The sequence below is a fragment of the Aspergillus fumigatus genome, chromosome 4 (assembly GCF_000002655.1).
Source record: "Aspergillus fumigatus Af293 chromosome 4, whole genome shotgun sequence".
Classification (NCBI taxonomy): Eukaryota; Fungi; Ascomycota; class Eurotiomycetes; order Eurotiales; family Aspergillaceae; genus Aspergillus; species Aspergillus fumigatus.
This window is the reverse complement of record NC_007197.1, coordinates 3,614,804-3,637,660: the sequence shown is the minus strand read 5'-3', so window position 1 is coordinate 3,637,660 and position 22,857 is coordinate 3,614,804. Positions and strand designations below refer to the sequence as shown.

General features: G+C 51.4%; 8 protein-coding genes across 8 annotated transcripts; 1 reads left to right on the top strand and 7 right to left on the bottom strand.

The window, feature by feature from the left end:
* Window positions 1–25: 25 nt before the first annotated feature.
* AFUA_4G13940 (putative ubiquitin conjugating enzyme) lies at window positions 26–3,676 on the bottom strand (the record flags this gene model as incomplete). The annotated part of the gene is made up of 3 exons (XM_746345.1): window positions 26–113; window positions 238–3,463; window positions 3,514–3,676. 3 exons carry the CDS (start codon window positions 3,674–3,676, stop codon window positions 26–28), a joined length of 3,477 nt encoding a protein of 1,158 aa, XP_751438.1.
* A 1,607-nt stretch (window positions 3,677–5,283) lies between these two features.
* AFUA_4G13930 (CRAL-TRIO domain-containing protein) lies at window positions 5,284–6,784 on the bottom strand (the record flags this gene model as incomplete). The annotated part of the gene is made up of 3 exons (XM_746346.1): window positions 5,284–5,813; window positions 5,860–6,001; window positions 6,047–6,784. The coding sequence occupies 3 exons, from the start codon at window positions 6,782–6,784 to the stop codon at window positions 5,284–5,286; spliced, it is 1,410 nt and encodes a 469-aa protein (XP_751439.1).
* Window positions 6,785–8,089: 1,305 nt separating this feature from the next.
* Window positions 8,090–9,327, bottom strand: pgaA (glycoside hydrolase family 28 protein; the record flags this gene model as incomplete). Its single annotated transcript, XM_746347.1, has 3 exons — window positions 8,090–8,548; window positions 8,612–9,031; window positions 9,100–9,327. 3 exons carry the CDS (start codon window positions 9,325–9,327, stop codon window positions 8,090–8,092), a joined length of 1,107 nt encoding a protein of 368 aa, XP_751440.1.
* A 1,642-nt stretch (window positions 9,328–10,969) lies between these two features.
* On the top strand, window positions 10,970–14,098 carry AFUA_4G13910 (uncharacterized protein). Its single transcript, XM_746348.3, has 5 exons — window positions 10,970–12,170; window positions 12,225–12,368; window positions 12,422–12,764; window positions 12,817–13,765; window positions 13,812–14,098. The coding sequence occupies exons 1-5, from the start codon at window positions 12,075–12,077 to the stop codon at window positions 13,855–13,857; spliced, it is 1,578 nt and encodes a 525-aa protein (XP_751441.2). The 5' UTR covers window positions 10,970–12,074; the 3' UTR covers window positions 13,858–14,098.
* Window positions 14,099–14,102: 4 nt separating this feature from the next.
* AFUA_4G13900 (putative MFS transporter) lies at window positions 14,103–16,000 on the bottom strand (the record flags this gene model as incomplete). Its single annotated transcript, XM_746349.2, has 4 exons — window positions 14,103–14,632; window positions 14,700–15,344; window positions 15,392–15,469; window positions 15,504–16,000. The coding sequence occupies 4 exons, from the start codon at window positions 15,998–16,000 to the stop codon at window positions 14,281–14,283; spliced, it is 1,572 nt and encodes a 523-aa protein (XP_751442.1). The 3' UTR covers window positions 14,103–14,280.
* Window positions 16,001–16,399: 399 nt separating this feature from the next.
* AFUA_4G13890 (uncharacterized protein) lies at window positions 16,400–17,623 on the bottom strand (the record flags this gene model as incomplete). Its single annotated transcript, XM_077804682.1, has 3 exons — window positions 16,400–16,696; window positions 16,726–17,370; window positions 17,417–17,623. The coding sequence occupies 3 exons, from the start codon at window positions 17,621–17,623 to the stop codon at window positions 16,400–16,402; spliced, it is 1,149 nt and encodes a 382-aa protein (XP_077660821.1).
* A 541-nt stretch (window positions 17,624–18,164) lies between these two features.
* Window positions 18,165–20,610, bottom strand: AFUA_4G13872 (uncharacterized protein; the record flags this gene model as incomplete). The annotated part of the gene is given in 7 exon segments (XM_001481523.1): window positions 18,165–18,737; window positions 18,757–19,222; window positions 19,275–19,345; window positions 19,419–19,827; window positions 19,878–19,902; window positions 19,949–20,165; window positions 20,293–20,610. The coding sequence occupies 7 exon segments, from the start codon at window positions 20,608–20,610 to the stop codon at window positions 18,165–18,167; spliced, it is 2,079 nt and encodes a 692-aa protein (XP_001481573.1).
* Window positions 20,611–20,929: 319 nt separating this feature from the next.
* Window positions 20,930–22,794, bottom strand: AFUA_4G13860 (FAD-dependent oxidoreductase). The gene is made up of 3 exons (XM_746353.3): window positions 22,096–22,794; window positions 21,369–22,048; window positions 20,930–21,321 (listed from the first exon to the last, which is right to left on the bottom strand). The coding sequence occupies exons 1-3, from the start codon at window positions 22,710–22,712 to the stop codon at window positions 21,215–21,217; spliced, it is 1,404 nt and encodes a 467-aa protein (XP_751446.2). The 5' UTR covers window positions 22,713–22,794; the 3' UTR covers window positions 20,930–21,214.
* Between the last annotated feature and the right edge of the window lie 63 nt (window positions 22,795–22,857).

Below are 22,857 nucleotides of genomic sequence, written 5' to 3'. Positions count from 1 at the left end.
TTGAAGTACCCACTGTTAGCTGGTACTAGGCAACGCTACAATAATCGCCAATCAAATACGAGTACGAGGGTGGCCCAGTTCTAGAGAGTTTTGAGTCATAGTAGATCCTTGGACTATAAAAGCGAGCATAGCTAGGAATCCTGATCAGTACGGTCGTCGAGTACAACAATGGATTTTTGTGTGTCCACATTATTCAATAGCTCATTATCCCATAAATCGTAAACAAATTAAGCCCACGAAAGCCGCTGGATATCCTCCGGGATCTGCCAGCCATGCGCCAGGCATGCTCTTTTGTACGCTTCAACCGCCTCGACAACAGAATAGTCCGAGCGAGACCGGTTCAGCGCCAGACGCGCAGGACGAGGTTCAGGGTTGGTGATTGCCATTCGGACCTGCAGCAGCACGCTCTCGATGGATGCCGTCGGAAGCCAACCTGAATTGGTCAAGAGTTCCATACACAGGGCCCCGCCGGCGGTGACGTGCCCACCACCGCCATTGGCAAACTCCAGAAATCGCGGCCGGATCACGCGCACAAATGGAGGGGACATGGGGAAGCCCAGGGGGAAGCGCAGTTCCAGCACGACGCTTTTCATATTCGCTTGCTTGAGATCTTTGGCGAGCGGGAGCTTGGGGTCGAAGCTGTGTAGTTCCACGATCCACTGGTATACTGTGGTTATGAAGTCTGGGTCAATGTACCAACCGAGGTCATGAAGGGACTCTCGAGCTTGGACTTTGAGGGTCGCTTGCAGATGTTGCTGTAGAACTTTGGTCGCTGGTGCGGTTGCGTATTGGGGAGGGGCGAGCAAGGGAAGGGAGTCCTTTTTGAGAGTTCCGGGCTCAAAGTCACTTGCTTCACCGTTCTTGAGCGGCTTGGTTGTCGGGGCCTCCTCTACCTCGCATTCGTCCTCTGACAGGAGGACCTGAAGGTCGTCAAATGCTGTGGCCACACTAGCAACGTCATCTTCCTCTAAGATCATGCTGTTTGTCGAGACGTCGGGAGTAGGCAGCTTATCAGCTTCCCGCTTTCGCTTCTTTCTTTCAGGAGATGCGGATATGGCGAGGTCAGAATCAGTTCGGTTGGCAACGCCCAAGCTATGTCTCCGCTGACTGTTCAGAGCAGAGATTGGAATGCAGATGGGAGTTCCACTTGGCCCCTGGGCCGGATACTTCGGATCCTGATTATAAATTGCTGATGGTTTTGCATTTGCTGTTCCATCGCCGAGCCCTGCACCTTGGCATTTGACGAAGAGATATCTTGGCTGTATCCAGTCCAGTTGGGTGACTACATAATGTGGATTGGTATGTTTAAACTGAGCTGGCGCATTGACGAGTTCGTTTAGAGAAACCAGCATCCTGATCTTCAAATTGCTCTGCGGCCAGGAGTAGTCGAGTCCTTCGCGGGTGTAACCTACGGATGTGTGGAAGTCATTTGATAGATAAACACCGTCCCCATAAGCGCGTCCGTTTGTAACCTCTTTGAAGTGCAGACCTTCTCTGAGAATACTGTGCCAGTTCCACACTGGACTTCCGTGCCAGGCAAAGATGGTCGGGTAATCTGTCTTGGTCATGGCGACGTTAGCGGCGACGGCGGCTCTGAAGCGCTGCTCTTTGTCTGGGGCTCCTTGAACAAGCCTAAACTGCTTGTATGACCCCATTCCACTCACTCGATGATCGGAATGCGTGGTATCGTCCTCCAGGATGAACGAGCGGTTTGACGCAACGACCCAGCGCAACACATCAAGTGCTGCCGGGGAAATGACGTCCCTCCAACCAGCCAGCTTTTTGTTATCAGAATCCGCAAAATAGGTTTTCATCTTATCAACATTTGGGAGGGTGTCGAGGAGCAGTCTGACCGCAGCTCTTTTCTCATTGACGTCAAGGTCATCGAAATTCCTCTCATAAACCATGATTTTGACCTGTGATGGGCCAGGCAGAAGTTCAGTTGCTGAGAGCTGCTGTCCCTTCACAGTGGGAGAGGAGAGTTGCACCTCGCGAGTACCTACATCAATCGCCTCTACTCGACAATGCCAGGGCCCGTCCTTCAGATCTGTTCCAGTCTGAAAAATGACCACCCAGTCTCCGGGTTTCAGATGTGCACGCTTATCCAGACGACAGACCATTGTTGCAGCGACCAAGTTGCCACTGTAACAGGTCGGAACCGGAGAAGAATTTCCGTCATTTGGCTTTGCCAGATGATATTCGATCTCGTCAAGCCTATTCATGTTTAGGACCCCAGGGACCTTGAGACCCAGGCCCATGGGAAAATCCATGAGTTTACCGGATACTGCCCGAGCATATGTCAAACTGATGAGTAAATCAACAACACTAGGTTGGAATTGAATCTCATGTTCCAAGCTCGGGCCCATGCCGAGCGCCATGTACTGGAACAAGCACAAACTGCTGGAGCAAACGTACGGCTTGATTGCTTCAAAACGGTCGAGGATTTTGCAATGGCAGACTAAGCAGAATTCTGTGCACTTCACGAAGTGGCGGAGAGTGAACTGCATTGCTATCAACGGTAGGGACAATTTGTCCACCCCAAGGCCTTGACCTATATGGTCATTTTGAAATAGGGCCGGTGCGGAGGCACTCCAGGTGTCTGGCTCAAAATAGTTGTCGGTTATAGCGCCATAGTCCGGCCTCCTGCCTTGATTTTGTTGAATGTAAAGCTCAGCACCTGTCCATGACAGGCCTAGATGATATCGCAATTCCATAATCCGGAGGAATCGTTCGTTCAGGAGTGAATCCAGTGGTTGCTCGATAAACAGTGATCTCAATCGGGCGGTCCCTGTGAGGCCTTCTTCGGACAGTGAAAGATTCCCTTGAAAGGCTCGGATGGCGTCTTCGGTAGTAGGCTTGTAAGAGTCACATAACCCGACGTGGAACTGAATTGCAGGATACTTTGCTTTTCCGAGCGCCAGCAGTTCCTGAAAATCCACATAGGTCCCTGGATAACGCATGAGTAGAACCAGGTATTCCGAAGCGCGAACATTCCAGGCTTCCATGGCCTCCTCAGATATCCCTAGTCTACCGATGCGACAGGAGACTGACACGATTACAGCGCCTGTCAGTGTTCCCAGACAACCTACTTTAAGACCCGCGTTTTTCACGGCGCGAAGATCGCGGCGCAGAGTTTTCAATAGATGCTTTTCGTCTGCCCGCGAAATGCCAAATACCGGTTCATTTTCCATATCCCAGTCAACGTCGTCGTCGTTATCGTCGTCGTCGTCGACAAAGTCAGTGTCGTCAACCCCATAGCCAACCTTCTCGTCGTCATCGGCTTCGGACGCCGGTAGCCTTAGCGCGTTTTGGACGATCTCATCGATATATGTCAGGAAATCCTCCAGTGCAACACCTAAAAACCTGGACTGAGCATTTTCCATAACTGTAACGACCCTTGAGGGAGGATCTTCGGACGTGGTGAAGACAAAGTACGTGTGGTTTTCGGGGTAGTCTTGTGCATCTACCGAGATGTCAGTTGGTTGCGGTCATAAGGTCGTGAAGAAGCCTTACCTGACACTATGGCTTGGAAATCAATCCTGGTGCTGGTTGAGGTATCAGCGAACGTAAAAGTGATAGAGCCATCATGATCCCCTGCTCCGACACTGTGCAGATGAGGGAATCTGCCTGATACTTTTGCACCAATCAGGTCTCTCTGAAAGTCTTTGCGAGGCATGATGCCTCATCAGAAGGGGAGCCCGCAATTTGCAAAATATGAGCTTCTGTATCTCTGGATATGTCAATGATATAATAAAGGTGATGGTAATATGGGGTTGACGTTAGATGTTTGATGATGTGCAGTGAGAGAAATGTCAGTCAAAGAACTAGGGGCGAGGTTGGCATCCCTCAGATGCCTGGCCAGGCTGCAGCGGTCATGGATACCTAGTTTTCTCTTCGTGCACAACCATGGTATTGCTATTCTATCCCTGAGCGTGTTTAACGCCTGCGCAGTAAAAGACCCTGGTAACATCTCTGGGAATTGCGTCATTCTTTTTAGTTCTGTATCTCAATCTACTTCATTGAGTTGGGTCCTCTCTGTTTGTTCAACAGCTTATAACCTATTTTCATATCATTCTGAATCTTTCATAGGAACAGTCCTGCTGCATACTTGGACACAAAGAGTTTTGGAATATGTCTCTTGATGGTATACAAAGAAATTGTCGCGATATCGCCAGCTCCAACAATCCATCCTCATCTGGGGTAGTGCTGCCTCAGGCAAGCCTGCCCCTGAGTCAGCTATTCTGATTGGCCAGCCCCTGACCAATTGCTTCTGTTGTCACATGACTGGCTCACTGAAAGCTGCCCAAATAGGAAATAGGGCACAATGTCAGGGCTCTGAGGATCATGCACATTTGCAAAGTTGCCGTAGTAGACTACGGCTTCTAAATCCAAAGATTCTGTCATTCATTTACTAAGTCGTCTATTCTCTATGGCTTATCATCTGTTCAGTATAAGACCTCTTTCTTGGGCTCTTTATTTGCCATGCATTATGTCTAGATATCCTGCTGCTGTAAGTACCAAGGATGACCCCGCCATCAAAACACGGGAGTGCCTTCTTACATTAAGGTAGCCGGGGTTGGCCCATGTGCTAATGCAGCAGTTACGTCGACATCGATCCCGCGACCGTGATAGTTTTTCCTCTGCGTTGATCTGATCGAATAATGGGAGTAGTCACTTCCAACAAAATGTTATACGCCTGACGGAAAAAGACGTACGAGGATACGTTGATACTTGGATTATTTGGATCAATTAGAGAACACTTCCTCTTTTGATATGGCGCGTGCAGTGTGGATGGTCGGTCTGCCTCTATACAAGATATTCGATACAGTGAATCTCGTCGAGCGTCGATCGATGCCACCCTTTCTCAAAGCGGGAGAGATACATTCCACGGTCTGAGGGCAATGTTGAAGAATTTGTGCCATGAGACGGCTATTTGGAGGCGAGAACGGTCGCTTGCTTCAATGGACTGGTTCCAACGTGTCAGGTTACTGCGCCATTTTGCACGACATGGAAAGCTCCCATGTGGATTCCGTCACACTTCTTGTCGACTTCAATTATATAAGTGTTCCATCTTCAGGTTTGAAGAATGCCATTTTATTTATAGCTTAAGAGGTAAAGAATCCTCGAGAGACTTAGCCGTATCTCACAACTAACTATCATGAAAAGCGAGCAGCCAGGCAACTAATATGATGCAAAGGAACCTGGTGTGTGCCTATAAGAGACAAAGGGTCATGTTCTAAAGCAAAGTACACTGCAGACATAATTCGTTCAGAGAGAACCGAATCAGACATTAACAACCTGCACCTGAGTCTGTTCCACGTGCTCAACCTCCACGACCTTGGCCACCTCAACATCCGACTGGGGTTGGCTCTTTGGGTAGAAGTCGATCTTGCCCCCAACCTTGATCACCCCCGTTCGGTCCAGATAGTTCCGACTACGCACGTACGGATCTAGTTGCCAGTAATTCAACCGCAACTGCTCAATCAATGCATCCCGATGAGCCTTGGCAGCTGCTGCCTCCTCCTCATCCTTGTTCTTGATGGCTGTAATCCACTTGGACGTGGTGTTGAGTAACTCGTCGCCGATGCTGGCGCGTTGGGCCAGCAGCGCATCACGCGCCGTTGTGTCTTCCATGCGGTCGTTCTCGTTCTCGTCAGGCTCCACGTACTCGTACGTCCAGTCCTCGGTCCCGCCGAGTTCCTTGATGATCTGTTCACGGGGGATGAACTTCTCCAAATCAGCGATGGTCTTGGTGAATTGAATCTTAGAGACAATGACGGGATCCATCCAGCCTTTGATGAGGCGCCAGATACCTGGTCTCGTCAGTTGATACTCCACCTGCAATAGGAACAAACGGACCTGAGAACACCCATGGGGCGTTGTGAATGAGTAGCACACCCAGTGACTCGGGGTAATTTGCTTCAAAGCATTTAATGATGAACTTGACGGGAGGATATTCCATGTTTGAGAGACCGAAGCCGGTCATATCGAAGACAACAGCCTGCAATCGTCAGTTCTGTCCATCCACCAGAAAGCGATTGCTTACAGCAGTTTCCACAGGCGGCACTAGTAACAGCCGCACAGACTCGATAACATGGATGATAAATTGATTTAGTGTCTCTTCGCTCTGCGCACCGGGCTTATGCAGCTGCACCCGGATCACGACGATGGGCCGGCCCAGCCGATCGACACCGTGCACGTACGCCTTTCCCATCCGCATCTGCGCCAGAAAATCCTTTCCGTTCTTTGCGGCAACAGCGTTGGATGTATCTCGCGACGCCTTGAGCGCATGCAGCTCACCCTTGGCGATGACCTCCTCGTCGACGTGGAAGTCCTTCATTCGCCACAGGATTGCATCTAGCATCATGACAAATGCCTTGGTGACATCCCATTTGCGCGCGCGCAGGAAGCGCAGGAGCAGTGCATCTGGGTGATCGTGTTTTGCGGTGCTTAGGAGACCGTCTCGAATTTCCTCCGGTGTAATCTGGGTGAGGATGTGTTGGACTTGTTTGATCTCGGGCGCGTGCAGCCCGAGTCTCTGGAGGTGCTGAGAGACCTGAGCAGCGCAAGTAGGGGTAGTGGCGGTGCTACCCTTTGAGGCCGTCGTGTTGGTCCGAGCGAGGGAGGAGTTGCGTCTGTGCTGAGGCTCATTTGTGTCTATCGTGGTGGTAGATGTCAGAGCGTCTGACAGAGTCAGAATGATTGTCCATAATTGCTCCAGTTTCTTCTGTTGATCTGCGGTGAGGTTTCCGAGGAATCCTTCGGGGACGTTCGAGTGCGCCATTGTCAGAGTCAAGTTCTCAGTCGAAGAATGTCTGGAGGGAGGTCCGGCCGGTCAAGCTGGGTCGGCCCTATATATTAATCCAGACCAGCCTTATTGCGCACAGGGCATATGAAAGTCCCCCGCATGATCGGCATACCTCGGTTTCGACACGCCCATTATTGTGGGAGACATAATGTCATGATAAGCGCTACGAGGGATCAGGGGCCGTTGATCCATCCCTGCGATTGTGGATCAACGCCATGGCTTATCAAGTTTATCTCACCAAGTCCCAACGCATGTACCGAACCTAGGCTTAGTACATTCCTAGTCTCTTTGGAGCCTACATCTGCTAACGGGGATCTTCGTTATGACGCCCGCATGTTCCGGCAATTCTACGCGCCTATCTTGGAACCCTTGGCTCCAGCATATGCATGATATTTCTGCTCCGTGTACACTGAATGGCGCTTGCCTACAAACAACAGCTGTCCTTGAAAATGAGATCTGATTTCAACTTCAAATTTGAATGGATACCCCATTAATATTGTTTCTTAGTCTACCCCGGAGTCGACGGCCCCCGCGTTCGCGATGGTTCCCCAATTGTCGATCGCCCGACATCAACGAACCATGTTGTGGATTAGACAGGGGCGACCAATTACGTTCTGATATGAATAACCAGGCCCATCGGCAATCAGATACAAATGACCACAAATTGGAGCGATCCAGATGATCCACGTTTGGAGGACTCCGCAGATACTTGCTAGATTATTGGAAAGTGGACGCAGCTAGGCTGCTTCCGGAATGCACCGCGAGGCTGCCAGAGCAACTGATTGGCCCTCAGATAGACAGTTTGAGATTCATCATTTCTCGGTTTTGTAAACGCATCCAGGATTCGGAAGAAAACCCGTTTAGGAAAGGAGTGCGATGGAGTTCCGAGCATGACTACGATGCATGTACTCCGTATGTTCTTGCCACCACAGTTCTCGGGGTAATTCAGTCTCAGGGGTGCATCATTTGCTTCCAACTTCGGAGGAGAAGTGGGCTCGCCCTACTCCGTACCCCGTGATGGATGGTTGTATCAATTCCTCGGCTTCATTTGTTTGGATCACTGGCTAAAAATATCATTTCCATCTGTGGTTACCCCGTACCTACAGCGATATGTCCAAGTTCGAGACTTTCTCAAAAGCTTAGCTACCAAGTTTTTCAGCAATGAATGCGTCAGGCTTCCCTTTCAAGCCAAGAGATGCATGATATTGCACAGAATTTTGGATATTAGGTTATCTCAATGTTGCATCAACAGGGTAGTGCTGCTCCCATCCGATAAGGCTCCTAGCAAGAAGCACCTGAGGGAACATTCTCGCACTTGGAGCTCTTCTCCCCGCCAGTGATATCCACGCCCTCCCAGGTCCAGTCACTGCAGCTACCGTCTCCGCAAAGAATGTACACCTCGACGGCGTCGGACTCGACGGTACCAGTCACACCGTCGATAGTCAGGTCGGTGATCGGAACGCCAGTGGTAGGGGTACCGGTCGGGCTGCCGTTCTCGTAGTCCTGCTCGATGACGATACCATAGTCCGTGATACCTGACAGCTTGATGTTGGAGTAGGTGACTTGGCTAACAGAGCCGGTGGCGTCGTAGACCGTCTTGATACGCACGCCGTTGGCCGAATCGGTCACGGTGGAGTCGGTGATGGTGACGTTCTTGACGGTGTTGTCGTCGCGACCGCCAACCGAGCCAATGGAGAGACCGTGGCCGCCAGAGCAGGTACCACCGGAGAATTCGATGTTCTGGAGTCAATTAACTTCAATGCCAACCTGCGGGAAAAAAAAAAAAAAGACAGGGGAGCATACCTCGCCGGAGTTGATGGCAATGCAGTCATCCTGGTTCTTGACGGTAGCGCCGCGGATATACACCCCGGTACTCTCGCTGATGTCAAACCCGTCAGTGTTGTGCCCGCCGTTGTCATCCCCGTCGGAGTTATCGATGGTGATGTCGATCAGGTAGAGGTTGGTCGCCTGAACACTAATGGCCTGCACAGGTGTGTTCTTGATGGATAGCCCGGTGATGGTCGAGTCCTCGAGGCTGTGCGCGTACATGAACTTGGGCTTGGTCTTGCCGCCATTGGTGCCCTCGCCGTCCCACCAGCGGGAGCCTTCTCCGTCAATCACAGCGCCGGAGTTCTGCTTGATGGTGATGTCCTTGCCGCCGAAGCGGATCAAGGGGCCGCTCCACTCTTTATAGCCAAAGGTGGTGGTGCCTTCGAAGACGATCTTCGGGGATTAGCTCGGGAGCAATGGCAGAGAGATAGACAGGGAGATAATCAATGGTATTAACGTACGGTGGTTCCATCATCAACATCCGAGAGATCCAGTGTCTCACCGGCAGGAACCTCGATGTTGTCCAGGACAATCTCGGAGCAACCAGAAGCGCTCTCGGTAGCCTGGGAGGCTGCGGTGAAGGTACAAGTTGAAGACCTCTTGGTCAGATCCGACACGCGAGACGGAGCAGGGGCAGCAGCGCCGAGGGAGCCCAGCGCAGCCAGGCCAAAAAGCTTAACAGAACGCATGATGAATGAGGGAATGAAGGAATGAAAGTTCCGATCAACAGAACAGTTTTGGTCAGTGAGGATAAATCTCTCAACAGGTAAGAAAGAAAGGAAGGACAGGTTGGATATTACAGCTTGCTAAGTGATTCCATGATTCCATGGCACCACTCCTTATATACCATTGACTTTCACCACTGCTCAGTGAAACAAAGCTTCCATCAACTTGGCTCCAACTTGGCTCCGGCAAAGCTGGTGCATGAATCTCTGCACTGAATAGTTATTGGTGGAAATTACAAAGCTCATCAACCTGGAACGGCTATCGGAGGTTAGCCGGGCCAGGAGGATGCTTGTTCTGGAGATTGTCGTCATCTAGGAGCTAGGGCGCAGTGCGGGATATCGGAATGCTCCAGTGCGAGTCATGATTAGCGCGCTGGATGGGGCGTAGGAACTTCGACAGGAGGTTCGGTGTCGCACTAGTTTGTTGGAATTTTTCCTTCCGTATTCTCCTTCAGCGTACAATTAAATCATTGCAGTGATGCTCGGGCATCTTTGCCTTGTTCTCGGTCTGTATAGCACACATGCCTCAGCAGTTCTACAGGGAGCTTGAAAGTAACAACATCTTTTCAGGGATCTAGTAGACAGTTTCACACCAAATTCAATATGAAATCTATTTCTGTCTCCAGTATCGATGGAAACAAAACTGTCTACTCAGTCCCTTCCTGAATGGTGGAACAATGCCCATTCAAAAGATTATGCGACGATCGGCAGTCATAATAAGCATTCGCCAGGTATATAGCCCGGAGCCACTGCAATATAATAGATTGATTGCTGCGCAATACCCTAAAGCAGAGTATTCATCCATCACTCAGCAATCCCGAGTCGGCTATTTTTCGGTATGATCCAGAGGGCTGAAGAATCAATGTTGATCTCCGCATAAATTACATGCACCAATAAGATGAGGAAACTTGCGCAAGGGATATAAGGCAAAAACTGTCTAGACCTTCTGTGCTCATCTGGACGAGAGGCTAGACTCGCGCCATGACAGGAGTGCCCACGTTGCCGATGACGCGGCCATCTATAATGTCCCAGGAAGAGTAATTTAGGGGCCGGAGTGTCCGCCGTCAGTGCTATTACTGGCATCGGGCTTGACTGAATGTGCCATCGTCTCCAGTCCGATTTAAAGTCGCCCCAATGACGTCTGATGTTGTTGAATCTTTGACTTGATCAGCTACTACTTTGTTGCTGGCTGTGCTCTGAACACTATGTTAAGCCTTCTTATAAGCATACGACTCCCTGCGCAACTATCATAGGAAATCCAGGAATGTATCACTACATAGGAACATGACAGGGAGAGTATTCCGCTTCGTATAAACACACAAGCAGACCCTTTGTGTTGATTTGGCTAGCGACTACTGCATCATGAATCCTAAGGAAAAGGATCAAGGGAGTAGAATCAGATTTGTAGCCACGGTTATTGTCCCACTACCACAAAAGAACAACCACCGGGACCTAAGACATTTGGCCCAAAAGGACCCATCCAGGTGGGCCTTAAACTTCCCCCTTCGATCTTACTATGGATAAAGTTTACCATGTCCTTAACACGCTTGAAGAACAGCATGCCATCTGTGTCGGTGGTATTATACCCACCAACTTTCTGAAATCCGAAGACTACGTGGCTTTGGTATCAAAGCATATCAAGCCAGTCACTGCTGTGTGGGAAAGAAACATACGATACAGCTGATCGCCATTGACGTTTACCCGCCACATACATTTTTCGTCTTTGACATCAATCACTGGGATATGACTATAACACGGCGCACAAGCAACTTCTCGCAGTCCCCGTGATCATCCTCCGTCCATCCAACGGCGGCAAGAAATGGAAGTTCTTCAGGTGCGCGGCAGATGACATGCAGAGTGTCTGGTCGCTGGTTCACGGTGGTGCAATGATCGACACCGCTCTGTTCTCCAAGGACTGTATCAAAGGACCTGTGCATCAATCACATCGAATAGTCTATGTGACTACGAGGGAGCAAGAATCACCGGGTTCCCGATGTTGAAATGACGAGCTATCTGTCAATCATCTGAGATTGAAAAACCTAATCGCTAGTTATCGATCTGTGTTGCAGATCAGGATTCAGAGCTTGCAACTTGACTGGTGTCGGAGGTCGTCAGAACCAATGGAAGATAGGTCGGCAGGTGTCCAACCATCAATAGTCTATGACAGAATACGATCTACGTCTGCTAAGGTTGAGCAGGTGTTGACGTTGAGCCAGGTCGAACCGAGCCCAGCACCCTTTCTGGCAAACACTGAGCCGTACGTGCGGGGATATATATCACGTAGCTTACTTGGTAAAGACTGAAAGGATGACTTGCAGCTATTAATAGAAGCATGGGGAAGAGCGACAAAAAACTGATATATCGGTCCTTTTAGAGTCTCCAAGTCAGACATTGGCCAGCACAGTCGTCTGCTTTCAAGTCTTAAAGGGGTTTAATGTTGTTAGGCCCAAAGCACCACCTGATTGGACACTGTGCGGCGCAGTGGCACCACTTATGCACCTCGGGTCACCTGATTCATTACTGGACTGGGGAATTCCTTCACAAATGAAAAAAAGGGCAGCTCCACGGGCTATTCACAGCTCAACAAAGGAACCCATTCACTCCTTTGTTTATCAGGCTGAGCAGATAAATCACACTCAGTCATCAACAAAAGTCTAAGAATTTTGTCCTTTCAGCCCTCAGATATCGGTTCTAGATACAATAACATCGCCATGGGTAGTCGTTTTGACCTGGCGTCGATGGACGATCTAAGCAATCGTTTTAATCATTTTCTTAAGCAGGACGCGGAAAGGGCCGAGCTTATCGAGGTGAGACGCCTCACCGCCCCTGCCTCACGCGTCGAAAATGCTGATTCGGGTCAGGCCGTGTTAAGAAAAATCAATGAAGATAAAGGACGACTGGATACGCTTACTATCGAGCTGGAGCATGAGCGAGAGTCCCGCCATAGGTACCAGCTAGAGCTCCGCGATCTGCGAGAACAGCGGCAAAGATGGGAACAGCTCTATGTCAGTTGAACTCGTACACAGTATGAAATGCCTTCCCGCCTAACGCCGTCTAGAACAAAGACCCATATGTGGCAGTCCTGGTTGATGGTGACGGCGCCATCTTCAATAAGGAGTTGTTGCTGGACCCTCGTCAGGGGGCCTCTGAAGCTGCCCTGCGACTCACCCAGGCCGTGAGAAACTACCTTAAAGATACACCTCTTGGGTCCGAGGATGTTCCTATTGTCGTCCGGATCTTTGCCAATCTGACCGGGCTGGCCAAATCGCTTGTCACTTACAATGACATCGACCATGAGGATAAGATGCGAGAATTCGCCGAGAATTTTACTAATAGTCGTGCCGAGTTCGATTTTGTCAATGTCGGTCGCGGCAAGGAGAACGCGGACTCTAAAATGAGAAGTAAGTTTCCGACGGGTGGACAGTTTCAACTCGCTGACTTGATTTCTCGCAGAGATGTTCAATCATTTCTATAAAAACTTCCAGTGCAAGAAAATCTTCTTTGCTGGTTGCCATGATAACGGCTATCTTCATGATCTTCGCGAATACGCTGGCGAGTCGGGCCGACAGCGCATCGTTCTATTAGAGACTACTCCCGCTCAGTCAGGCTTCACTCAGATGGGCTTTCAGATGGCCCGATTTGAAACTGTTTTTCGCAATGACTTTCTCGGATCACCGCCCGTCCCCCCGGCGTCTTTGAGTGCTCCCAGAATCCCATCAGGGACTACAGCCGCTGCCGACAATGGAGTTGCTACACGGCCACCGATCGCTCCTCCGTCTACTGTTACAAAGGAAAGTCCTGACACACGACCAGCAATAACCAATACTGTCCCTGTCCGCACCAACTCTCCCGCGGTAGCTCCGCCCGAGCGCCAAGCATCCCCCGCAGTTGGAACTGTGGTTAGCTCCGGCAACGGTGGGGTCTCGATCAAATATCCAACATACGCCAGCGCCGGCGGTGCAAACTGTCACCATAACGTCATCATCGCAACCAGCGCCAAACCCAAAGAGCCACGAGTCAGATACTACAACAGCAACGGGCATCGTGTCGATCCTCCCAACAACCGGCCCCCGAACCCGAACGATCATCGAACCTACAATGAAAAGTGCCTGAGAATCCGACCAAAAGCCTTTTGTAACGAACTGTACCTGGCGGATGGCTGCTCCAAGGGACCGAACTGTCCGCAGGAACACGAACTTAAATTAACGCCGGGCGAGCGCGCGGTCCACCGATGGAAAGCCCGCGGCAGTCTATGTACTAACGGTCCTTACTGCGAAAACTATCGCTGCTATTTGAGTCATCACTGTCCATTTGGAGACGGCTGTAATCGCGGCGCGACCTGCAAATTCAAGACTGTGCGCTGGGGAGATTTGCATTATGCCAAAGCTGATTTGAAACCCGAGTAGGTCATTCCCACCTGGTCGATTCACCTACTGACACGTTCCTAGGACCAAATGGGTTGAAGGCAACGATTTTCCAGAGAGAGTTGGATAGCCGCATGCAGACGACATACTAGGATGCGAATATCTCTACTTCCTAGATCAGTTCCCAGGAGCTCACAACCTCTCTTTGTCTCTAAACACGCTCACTCTTCTGCTGATCGGCATGGCAGAATTTTTTGTCTCGAGTCATCTTCATCTTGGCCTACTCGCAGAGTCTTATATCAAGCATCATCTAACTATTATCCCATAGTGCTATGGTCATTGTTGGACCCAAATACAAGTGATTTCTCCGTAGCTGTGTATCTGACTAGAAGTCTGAGTACCTTAGTTTAGCCACCGAATGTAAATCAACTCGTACAGATTTCCAGAGAGCCTTCTAGGCCCTAATTTAAGAATGACCGCATGACGACACCCAGCATCATGCCATCAAGACAAAGAAACCAGACTATAGCCAGCTATACAAGTCCCAAACAAACTAATACGACCACCGAAAATCAGGACTATCCGGTCCCTCATGTAACCTCTCCGTCGAGACATCCTGCGCGCGGATCTTTCGCCCCTGCGCTCTATCCCTCCGCGTATTATCCACCATCATCCACCCACCCAGCAACAAGGTCAACAGAATCCCCGTGCCCCCGAACGACGCCGTGGTGATCAGCGCAGGCATATACCGCGGCGCGTCCTGACTCCGGAAGATGTTCGAGCTGACGACGCCCATGAGGTTCGCGACGGGGACCGCAATGCTGGTTAGCACGACGCGGCGGCCCTCGTTTGCGATGTTGTTGTTGTACCAGACGTCCAGGAGGACCGATGGCGCGGAGGTGCCCCTGCGCACAACTTAGCGCTAGCTTTATGACATGTGGGTTTGAGAGAGAGAGAGAGATGAGGACATACCAGGTCATCATGAAGGAAGCAAAATACGCGACATTGATATCCGCCTCGACGTCAATTGCGGCGTAGATGACGAACCCGATGAACGTGAACAAGAACCCCAGCGCCACGAACGGGAACCGCCAGCGGGTCCAGTCGCTGCAGAAGGCAAGGATGAGGAGCATAGCGGCGCCGGAGACATTGGGGGCGACGGTGTACAGGTTCGTCTTGACGGTGTCGTAGCCGAGGCGTTTGATGATGGAGGGGAGGAAGAGCTGGACCGATTGCAGAGGCACACCGAGGCAGATCTGGATAGCGAGGATCAGCCATGAGGTGCCGTGGCGGAAGATCTTGAATGCGTCGCGGAGGTTGAGTTTCTCGTTGACGATGGCGGAGCTGTCGCGTTGGAGGCGGAGGTATGCGAGTTGTTTTTCATCGGGGGTGAGGAAGGATGCGTGCGCGGCCGAGCGAGGGAGATACCATAGTGTGAAGAGTGCCACGAGGATGGTGCCTCCCCCTTCGATGAGGAAAAGGTAGCGCCAGGATGCTAGGGGGCCGGATTGGATCCGGAAGACGCCGAATGCGAGCAGGCCGGAGAAGGCGGAGGCGATGCTCTGCGCTGCGTAGAAGATGGCGAGACGGCGGGCTAGTTCGCCCCGGCGGTAGAATCTGCTTCGGTCAGTTTACTTGCCTGGAGGCTGGGCAGACGGACATACGTGGTGAGATAGTAGATAACCAGCGGAAAGAATGCACTCTCCGCCATTCCCAGGAACCAACGAATCGCCAGCAAACCACTGAAATTAAACACCGCGACGACGAGGATGGTACACAGCCCAAAGGCAAACATCATGCACGGCAGCGCGGTTAGGGCCGTACTTCTTGCCCAGGATACCGAGAAACGGCGCCGTCAGGACATACGGAATGAAAAAGATGCTGAGGATCAAGTTGTACTCGTTGCCTTTGAGGTTGAGCGTCTTCTCCAGTCCGGCAGTCTTGGCATTCCCCACGTTGGACTTGTCGAGACTATTGAAAAGGTACATGACGGCCAATACGGGAAGAACACGCAAATCGAACTTCCAAACTAGGGCACGCTCTGCGCGAGGATCGATGTCTGCGCCGGCAGGGGAGTCATCTTTGGCGAGGGCCGGCTCGGTGGTCTCCACAGGGTATTTGGTGTCAAGGGAAGCCATTGTGTGTTTGCGGATGCTGCCATGTTGGTATGGGCTGTCGCTTCGTTCACGTCTATATACTGGGCCATCCTTCTTATCTCTCAATGTCTCAATTGATCCGGAGATGTACCGATATCGGGAACACGTCCCCCACATTTTCCCCCATATCTTTAAGCCTAGATAAGCATCGACCAATCAAGACATTCGGTGGCGCAAACCTTAGATATGATCAATGCGATTTTTCATCCAAGCTGATAAACACAGATAAACACAGATAGAAGATGATTCAAAGATTCAAATGCGGGAAATGATTCCGATAGAAAGATCGAGGATAAATATCCGATTGTCTACCACCCGGTTGTTCTCGTCCAGACATCCACAATCCTCGACCCTTGACCATCGTCGCTCGAGTCAACAACTAAATACCACCCATACAACGCGCCAGTCACACACGCATGGTTCGGATACAGTCTCAGAGCCTGGCCAACTCGCAGGGGGATTGCGGGCCCACCACCGCCCTCCCATGCGATAATCCCATGCTCCTGACTGATCCGCTCAACAATCATGCGACCCGCCATGTTGACTTTGGCGCCTCCAGTTCCCAACGACTGCCCAGCCGGGATATGACTTGCACGGCTCCCTGCCGAGAGCCAGAGTCCCCGCCGCCACCAACGCCTCGGGCTTTTCCCGCTCCCCTTCGTTATAAACGCTGCATACTTCAGCAATCACAGAGATGGCGATTTCCTCCTCGAAACTTCCCCCGCGCTGCGCATTCGTTGCTAGCTGCTGCATATCGAGGAGAGTGTAAACTCCGGCGTGCAACTCTACCTTAACCGACCCCCGATCAGCGCACTAGGATCGCGCAGAAGGCCCTTCAACACTTTTGCATCAGGAGCTAGGGACCCATCTTCGTGCAAACATCTCTGTGCGGAGACAACCTGCGGCGTTGCGCCCACGCTGATAGCCAACTCCCTATCTAGCGGGAGGGACGCATGCTGGCGCAGCGCCCGTCCGCACCCTTCAATTTCGGTTTTCAGGTATGAGATAGCTTCTTCGGCGCTTGTGCCTGCGTAGCTCAGACTGCTGTGCGAGTATACCCCGATCAGGCGCGCGTGGCCTAGTCTCTCTTCTTCTAGGACTTTCTCAAGTAATCCGCTTTTGTTGAGCATGTCTGGCGGGAGACCGGCGCGGTGGTATCCCGTGTCGATCTTGAGGAAGACTCCGGCTGGGAGACCGGCGACCTCGTGGAATGGGCCTAAATAGGCGAGTTGATCTGGATGGTCGACCAGGACGGAGACGGGAAGATCATGATCAAGATCGGTGGTGTGTAGTTGACGAGCTACTGCCGCTAGCCGGGGGACGTGAGACGGCACGAGCGGGATCCCGTAGAGGACGCTGACACGGCGGTGTTGCCCTTGCAGTTCCTGGAATAGTGGAAGTAGAGTCTCCAGCTCGGCGACCGTCGAGACGACGAAGTTTGCTTCGCTGGATTCTGTGCCGACTTGGAGACGGGCAATTTGCGGTGTCTAGGTGTCGTCAGTTGGATGTAGGGAGTTGCCTTAGAGCACGTACCTTGTGCGTTTTGACATGGGCTCGGAAACCTACGCCCAGCTGCTCTACTGTCTGCAGCATGGTTTGACAGTGGCGTTTGATGATTGCGACATCGAGGACAACTGCGGGTTTGGGAATGTCGCCGATGTCTTTTCCAACGTAGAATTGCTTCAATTCATCATTGCAGGGAGGAACCCTGGAAAGGGGTCTTGATGCAGTTGTTGACATGATACAGTTTGTCTGCTCAATGTACCGCCTCGGTGCTGATGGGATGAATTCTCAAACAGTTGCGCCAGCTGGGTCAACAAAGAGGGACAGATCACAGCGGGGATATTCTCCACTCTGCTCGCAATATTCCGAACGTGGGCATATTTCAGACCGGTAAAACCATCAGGCTGAACTGCTTATCACTACAAACCGAGATTGAATGAGTCAATCAGACTCAGATTTCTGTGGAAACGACGCTTCACTGCAAGAGTTAAATCTCTCGCGGTGGCCAGCCAAAATCCAGCATTATATCGCCCAATATCAATGACTCAGACCAGCTGAAGTGGCCGCTCGCTACACGTTCCAGCTTCAGGACTCAGATGACACTTGATTACCTAGTAATTTGCGATTTGCCTCAATCGTACGACCAACGCGCAACCAAGTCCTAACTTCCCTGTGGCGTACTCTTCCGTGGCGCCGATCCTATGAGCCTAATACCACGCTAATCAAATAACTCGATTCCACAAGAAGCACAGGGCAGCACAGCAGCCGCCATCGTGTTCTAATACTTGCAAGCCCGACACTGCCAACAGAGATCCGATGAACCGATTCCCATGGATTTACGCATGTGCGATAGGAGGATCTCAACAGTACCACGATGTTGCCTCCGCACTGCCCATTCCAGGCTGCACATCTCCGCTGCATCCTGGATGATAGGGTCTGCCCCTGCTTCTAACAATCGCTGCACGGTAGCTTCCTGTCCCCTGAAACAGGCGACGATGAGGGGCGTTGCGTCGTTACGCCCGCCGGCTGCGTTGACGTTCGCTCCGGACTGGATGAGACGGTCAACAAGGGGTATGATGCCGTACGAGGCAGCGTAGTATAGTGGCTCCGTGCGACGGGCTTGTTCGGCGGGCGCCTCGGACAGCAGCATCTGGGTCCAGGATGTATAGTTTCCCCCGCCAGGGAGATGCCGGGTATCGAAGAAGGATAAAATCCCGTCGATTTCGGCATCAACGAGAGGATAGCCAGGTGGCCAGGACGGACTGCAGTGGCTCGCCCAGTTCTCGGCGGCGTACTTGAGCAGCGGGTACGTTTTCCGACGCTTTGTAAGAGAGCGCAAGTCCGAGCAAGGCTGTTTGAAGTCGTCAAACATCAGGTACGTCAGGCACTTTTGCCAGATGCGCCGTGAACCCCTCGGTCTCGTCCAAGCTGTAGTACGCTGCTGGCCCGTGTTTGATTGCGTCCGATGTGAGGAACGCTTTGACTGACGAATGCGCTAGAGCAACGAATGTAGTCCGCTCATCGTAGACAATCAGCCCTTGGCAGATGGAGAGAATGACCTGTGGATCAAAAAGTCTGCAGTCGTCATCAATGCTCTTGTCACCTTTCGTCAGAATAACTGCCTCGCTGAGCTCGGCCAATGTAATCTCCTGGTAGCCTGAACTCAGCCAGAGGAGTGTTTCTCTTGCAATTTCGCGGTCGTACGAAGGGATTCGACAGAGGATAGTTTCGTACGTGCCGTGCAGGCTTTCCGGCATCCTGTCTAAAGCGAGAATGACGTCCCGGCCTGTTTTCTGGGCGGCTAAAGGCTCTATTTGACATTGCACGTATCGAAACCTGCCGCAATGTGTTAGTTTGATCTTTCAAGCTTGCGATGAAGCATACGTACATTCCACCTGCTTTCTCAAGCAAGACAAGTCTTAATGCGACACTTGATGTGTTCCGGTAGCCGTTGAAGAGCTGGGACTGACGTTAGCTGGGTATCGAGAATTGCCTCGATGTCAGTTCTATTAGTTGAAGGTTTCATTTGCACCCTGAGGATATTAATGGTGGGATTCGACACTGGTGGTAAGGTCGTGCTCGTAACCATAATCCGAATGTTGTGTGATGATTCCAGAAGGGTGAGCAGTGCGTCCAGAATCTGTGCACTTTTACGGCTCTCGTTGATCGCATCCACGACGATGAACAGCTCCGACAGTGGTTTCGTGAATTTCAGAAGCAGGCTAACCAGTTCATCTGGCTGAGGGATAGCACGTCTCTTGAAGCTCTCTTGCAATTCGTCGAGGATTTCTGGGTAGCTTTCTGATAGTTGCACCAGCAATGCTCCCAGCAGGTAGACCAGCTCCTGCGAGGTAGTCAAGTGGAATGAGCAGTAGTAGTATATCACCTGGCTGGAGGTGCGCGTGGCGATAGCATCTTTGACAGCCTCAATTGCCGTCGAGCTGATGAAGATTAGTCACTGGGATGGTGAAGGTTCCCATTATATGCCTACCATAGGACAGTCTTTCCTGATCCCGCTGATCCTGGTCAGCATATCTCTACACTCGACATCAGAGGACTCACATTTCCCCTCTAGGGACAGCATTCGGCACTTGCCCTCCGGTGCAATCCACGACCGGAGAGGTCCTTGAATAAACCAAGCTCCAGTCCCCGGCTGACAGAGCGATCGAGCCTTGCGATGCATCGATCCAAAGTCAACGGCACATATCCAAGTCTTGGTCTTCTCGTTCGTTTTCTCTTCAATCATGAGACATGGGCAATATATCAGAGATGTTAGGACCTATCTTTCCGTAATTGTTTCATTTCCCTGCTCCAGTCAACCACAGCATCAATAGAATGCGCCGTCTCCTTCTCGGCAACCCTAGAAACCGTCAGTTCGTCCATGATCCTCAGCTGGAAAAGCGCACGCACGATCGATCATTCAAAATCACCAAGATAAAATACGTCTTCAACCTCTCCAACTGGGCAATACTCCCCTCCAGATCCCCCTTCTTACTCGGCCACCCTAACTTCGCCAACCGCGACTGCCTCGTCGTCCTTCTCTGCAGATCATCCAGAATCTCCTCCAGGACGGTATTCGCCTTGAGCAATGCATCTTGAAACGACGATGACGACGCCCCCGCTTGAACTCCCTTTTCATCGCTATGGTCTGCTTGCATCTGCTCGAGAATAGCCTTCAGCGCGAACAGCTCCCCCGAATAACTGGCGGATCTCGCTGTCGGCATCCTTGACTTGTCTTGCAAACTCATAGACTCTTTTCGTCGTATGTACTACCTGTAGTATCAGGCCGAGAATGGAGATCGGGTCTGCCATAGCCGTCGTTGTTGTTACAGATACTCAGTGCAGTGGTGAGGCTGAACCCGTTTGCATCCTAATATTATATTAGCTTGCAGCAAGCGACGAATCACTTGGCGTTAATGGATGATCGCGTGGGGTATCGATTTCTGCCCCTCGTTTTGTTTATTCAGAATATTTGTTCTCTTGGTACTTGGGCAGGCTGCCATCCTGTCTACTATGGCAGTCTTCGGAGAGTTGCAATATGCCAAAGTAAATGCAGATGAACCAGAAAATGCCATGGACGCTACAATGCTTGTCGGGAATAGTATGGTTACGGACTAGATTATATAATATTATTCATTCCGTACTCGTACCGGATTAAATCGAATAGTATTAGTTAAGTAGAGAATACAATGAGTCGAGAGTCGTGCCATCGATACCAGGAGTGTGCAATCGTCCTTGCAGCGACAGAGAACAGAGAACGGAGAAAAGAGCTCTCTTTCAGTACGAGGAAACTGGCATTTGGCCTCGATCCCAAAGCGAAGAATCCAATCAATGCCTGGATGCATCCATCTCGGCAATCACTTGGTCCACATGCTCGGCAACATTATATGAAAAGACCTGCTGCGCGAAACTGTTCATCACGCTCGGAAAGAAGCCTGTAACTCCATGTTAGCGAGACCCCCAAATCCCACGGCATACATACCCATAATCCACATGATTGAATACATCAAGTACTCCTCGATCACCCCCATATCCCGCTTTTTGCTTTGTCTCTTTCTCGCGTCGTCGAGGATGGCCTGAACCCGCGGTCGGCGTAGATCCATGTACTGCTTGGCAGCTAACTTGACTGCCTCCTTGCACTCGCGGACACTACTGTCACTGTCGTCCGCCTTGCCAAGGAAGTAACTCAAAAGCTTCGCAAACGACTCTACATCTTCCAGTGCCTGGGACGATCCCTGCCCCGAGCTTGACGGCAGCGCATGTGCCGCGTCCCCCACCAAGACTACGCCGTCCCGCTCCCACGTCGGTAGCTGTGGCGATGTCCAGGTCGGATAGATACTCTTCACGCGTGCTGACTTGAGAACCTTTTGCACGACGGGATCTCCCCAGTGTTCATGTCGCTTTTGCAGCTGCTGAAGGACATCATCCATGTCCAGGTTGGGGTCGGGGCACTCATCGACAGAATACGTCGACCACCAGGCAAGAAGATCACCCGGCTCAGAGACATGGTGCGGCGAGTCCCGGTGCGCAGCGATCGACGAACTGGTGCTGAAGAAGTAGCCAAAGAAGCCATTTCCGCCGAAGATGAAGTTCATGGATCCTTTCTCAACAAGATCTTTGACCTCGCTGGACGGCAGGAAGCCACCAATTCCGCAGACACCCCTACGCTGGTCAGTTTCTGAAACTCAAGAGGAGAAAGTATCGCTTACTCATAATGAGGAGGAAACGGGTCCTCCTCCGCCTCTGGGAACAGAGCCCGTTTAGCTACGCTTTTGATTCCATCGGCTCCAATCACCAGATCCGCTTCGACAGACGGGCTTTCGTCTTTGAAGTAGATGGTATTCCGGTGATCAGGACTGGCGACGACCCGTTCCACACGCTTCGTCACTATATCCCCGTCCGGGATCCGCGCGCGCAGACACCGCCATAGCCATTCGCGACTACAACCGACCATGTGCATCGGCGGCTCATCTCCCACGCCTGGAGCAGAATTGTCCATACGTATAAGGAGACGGCCGTGCTTGCTTTTGAGATTTCCGTGCGGAACTACATAGCCACCCCGGACAATGTCGCGGAGGAGATCCTCGTCGAGACGCTTGAGAACATGCAAACCATTCGGCCCAATACCTAGACCGCCGCCGACAATCAGAGTAGATGAATGCGTAGCATCCTCTTCTTGGCTACCCTTGGACGCGTCGAATTTGCGATCCTTGCTGGTATCGTGAGATTCGTAGATGGTGATTGTGTGGGATCCGGGGAGGTGTTTCTGGAGCTGCAGATAGGCGGCGCATCCGGAGATGCCTGCTCCAATGATAGCAATCTTCATTTTGATGGATCATGGATTATGCGAGATATTATTGCCTCTGACGAGAGGAGGTCTGAAGTGTTGAAATGTCAAACTGTCTGCCTGGTGGCGATGCTGACTCACCGCTCGGATTCCTTAGGCGAAACTTTATACAATTGCAAACGCG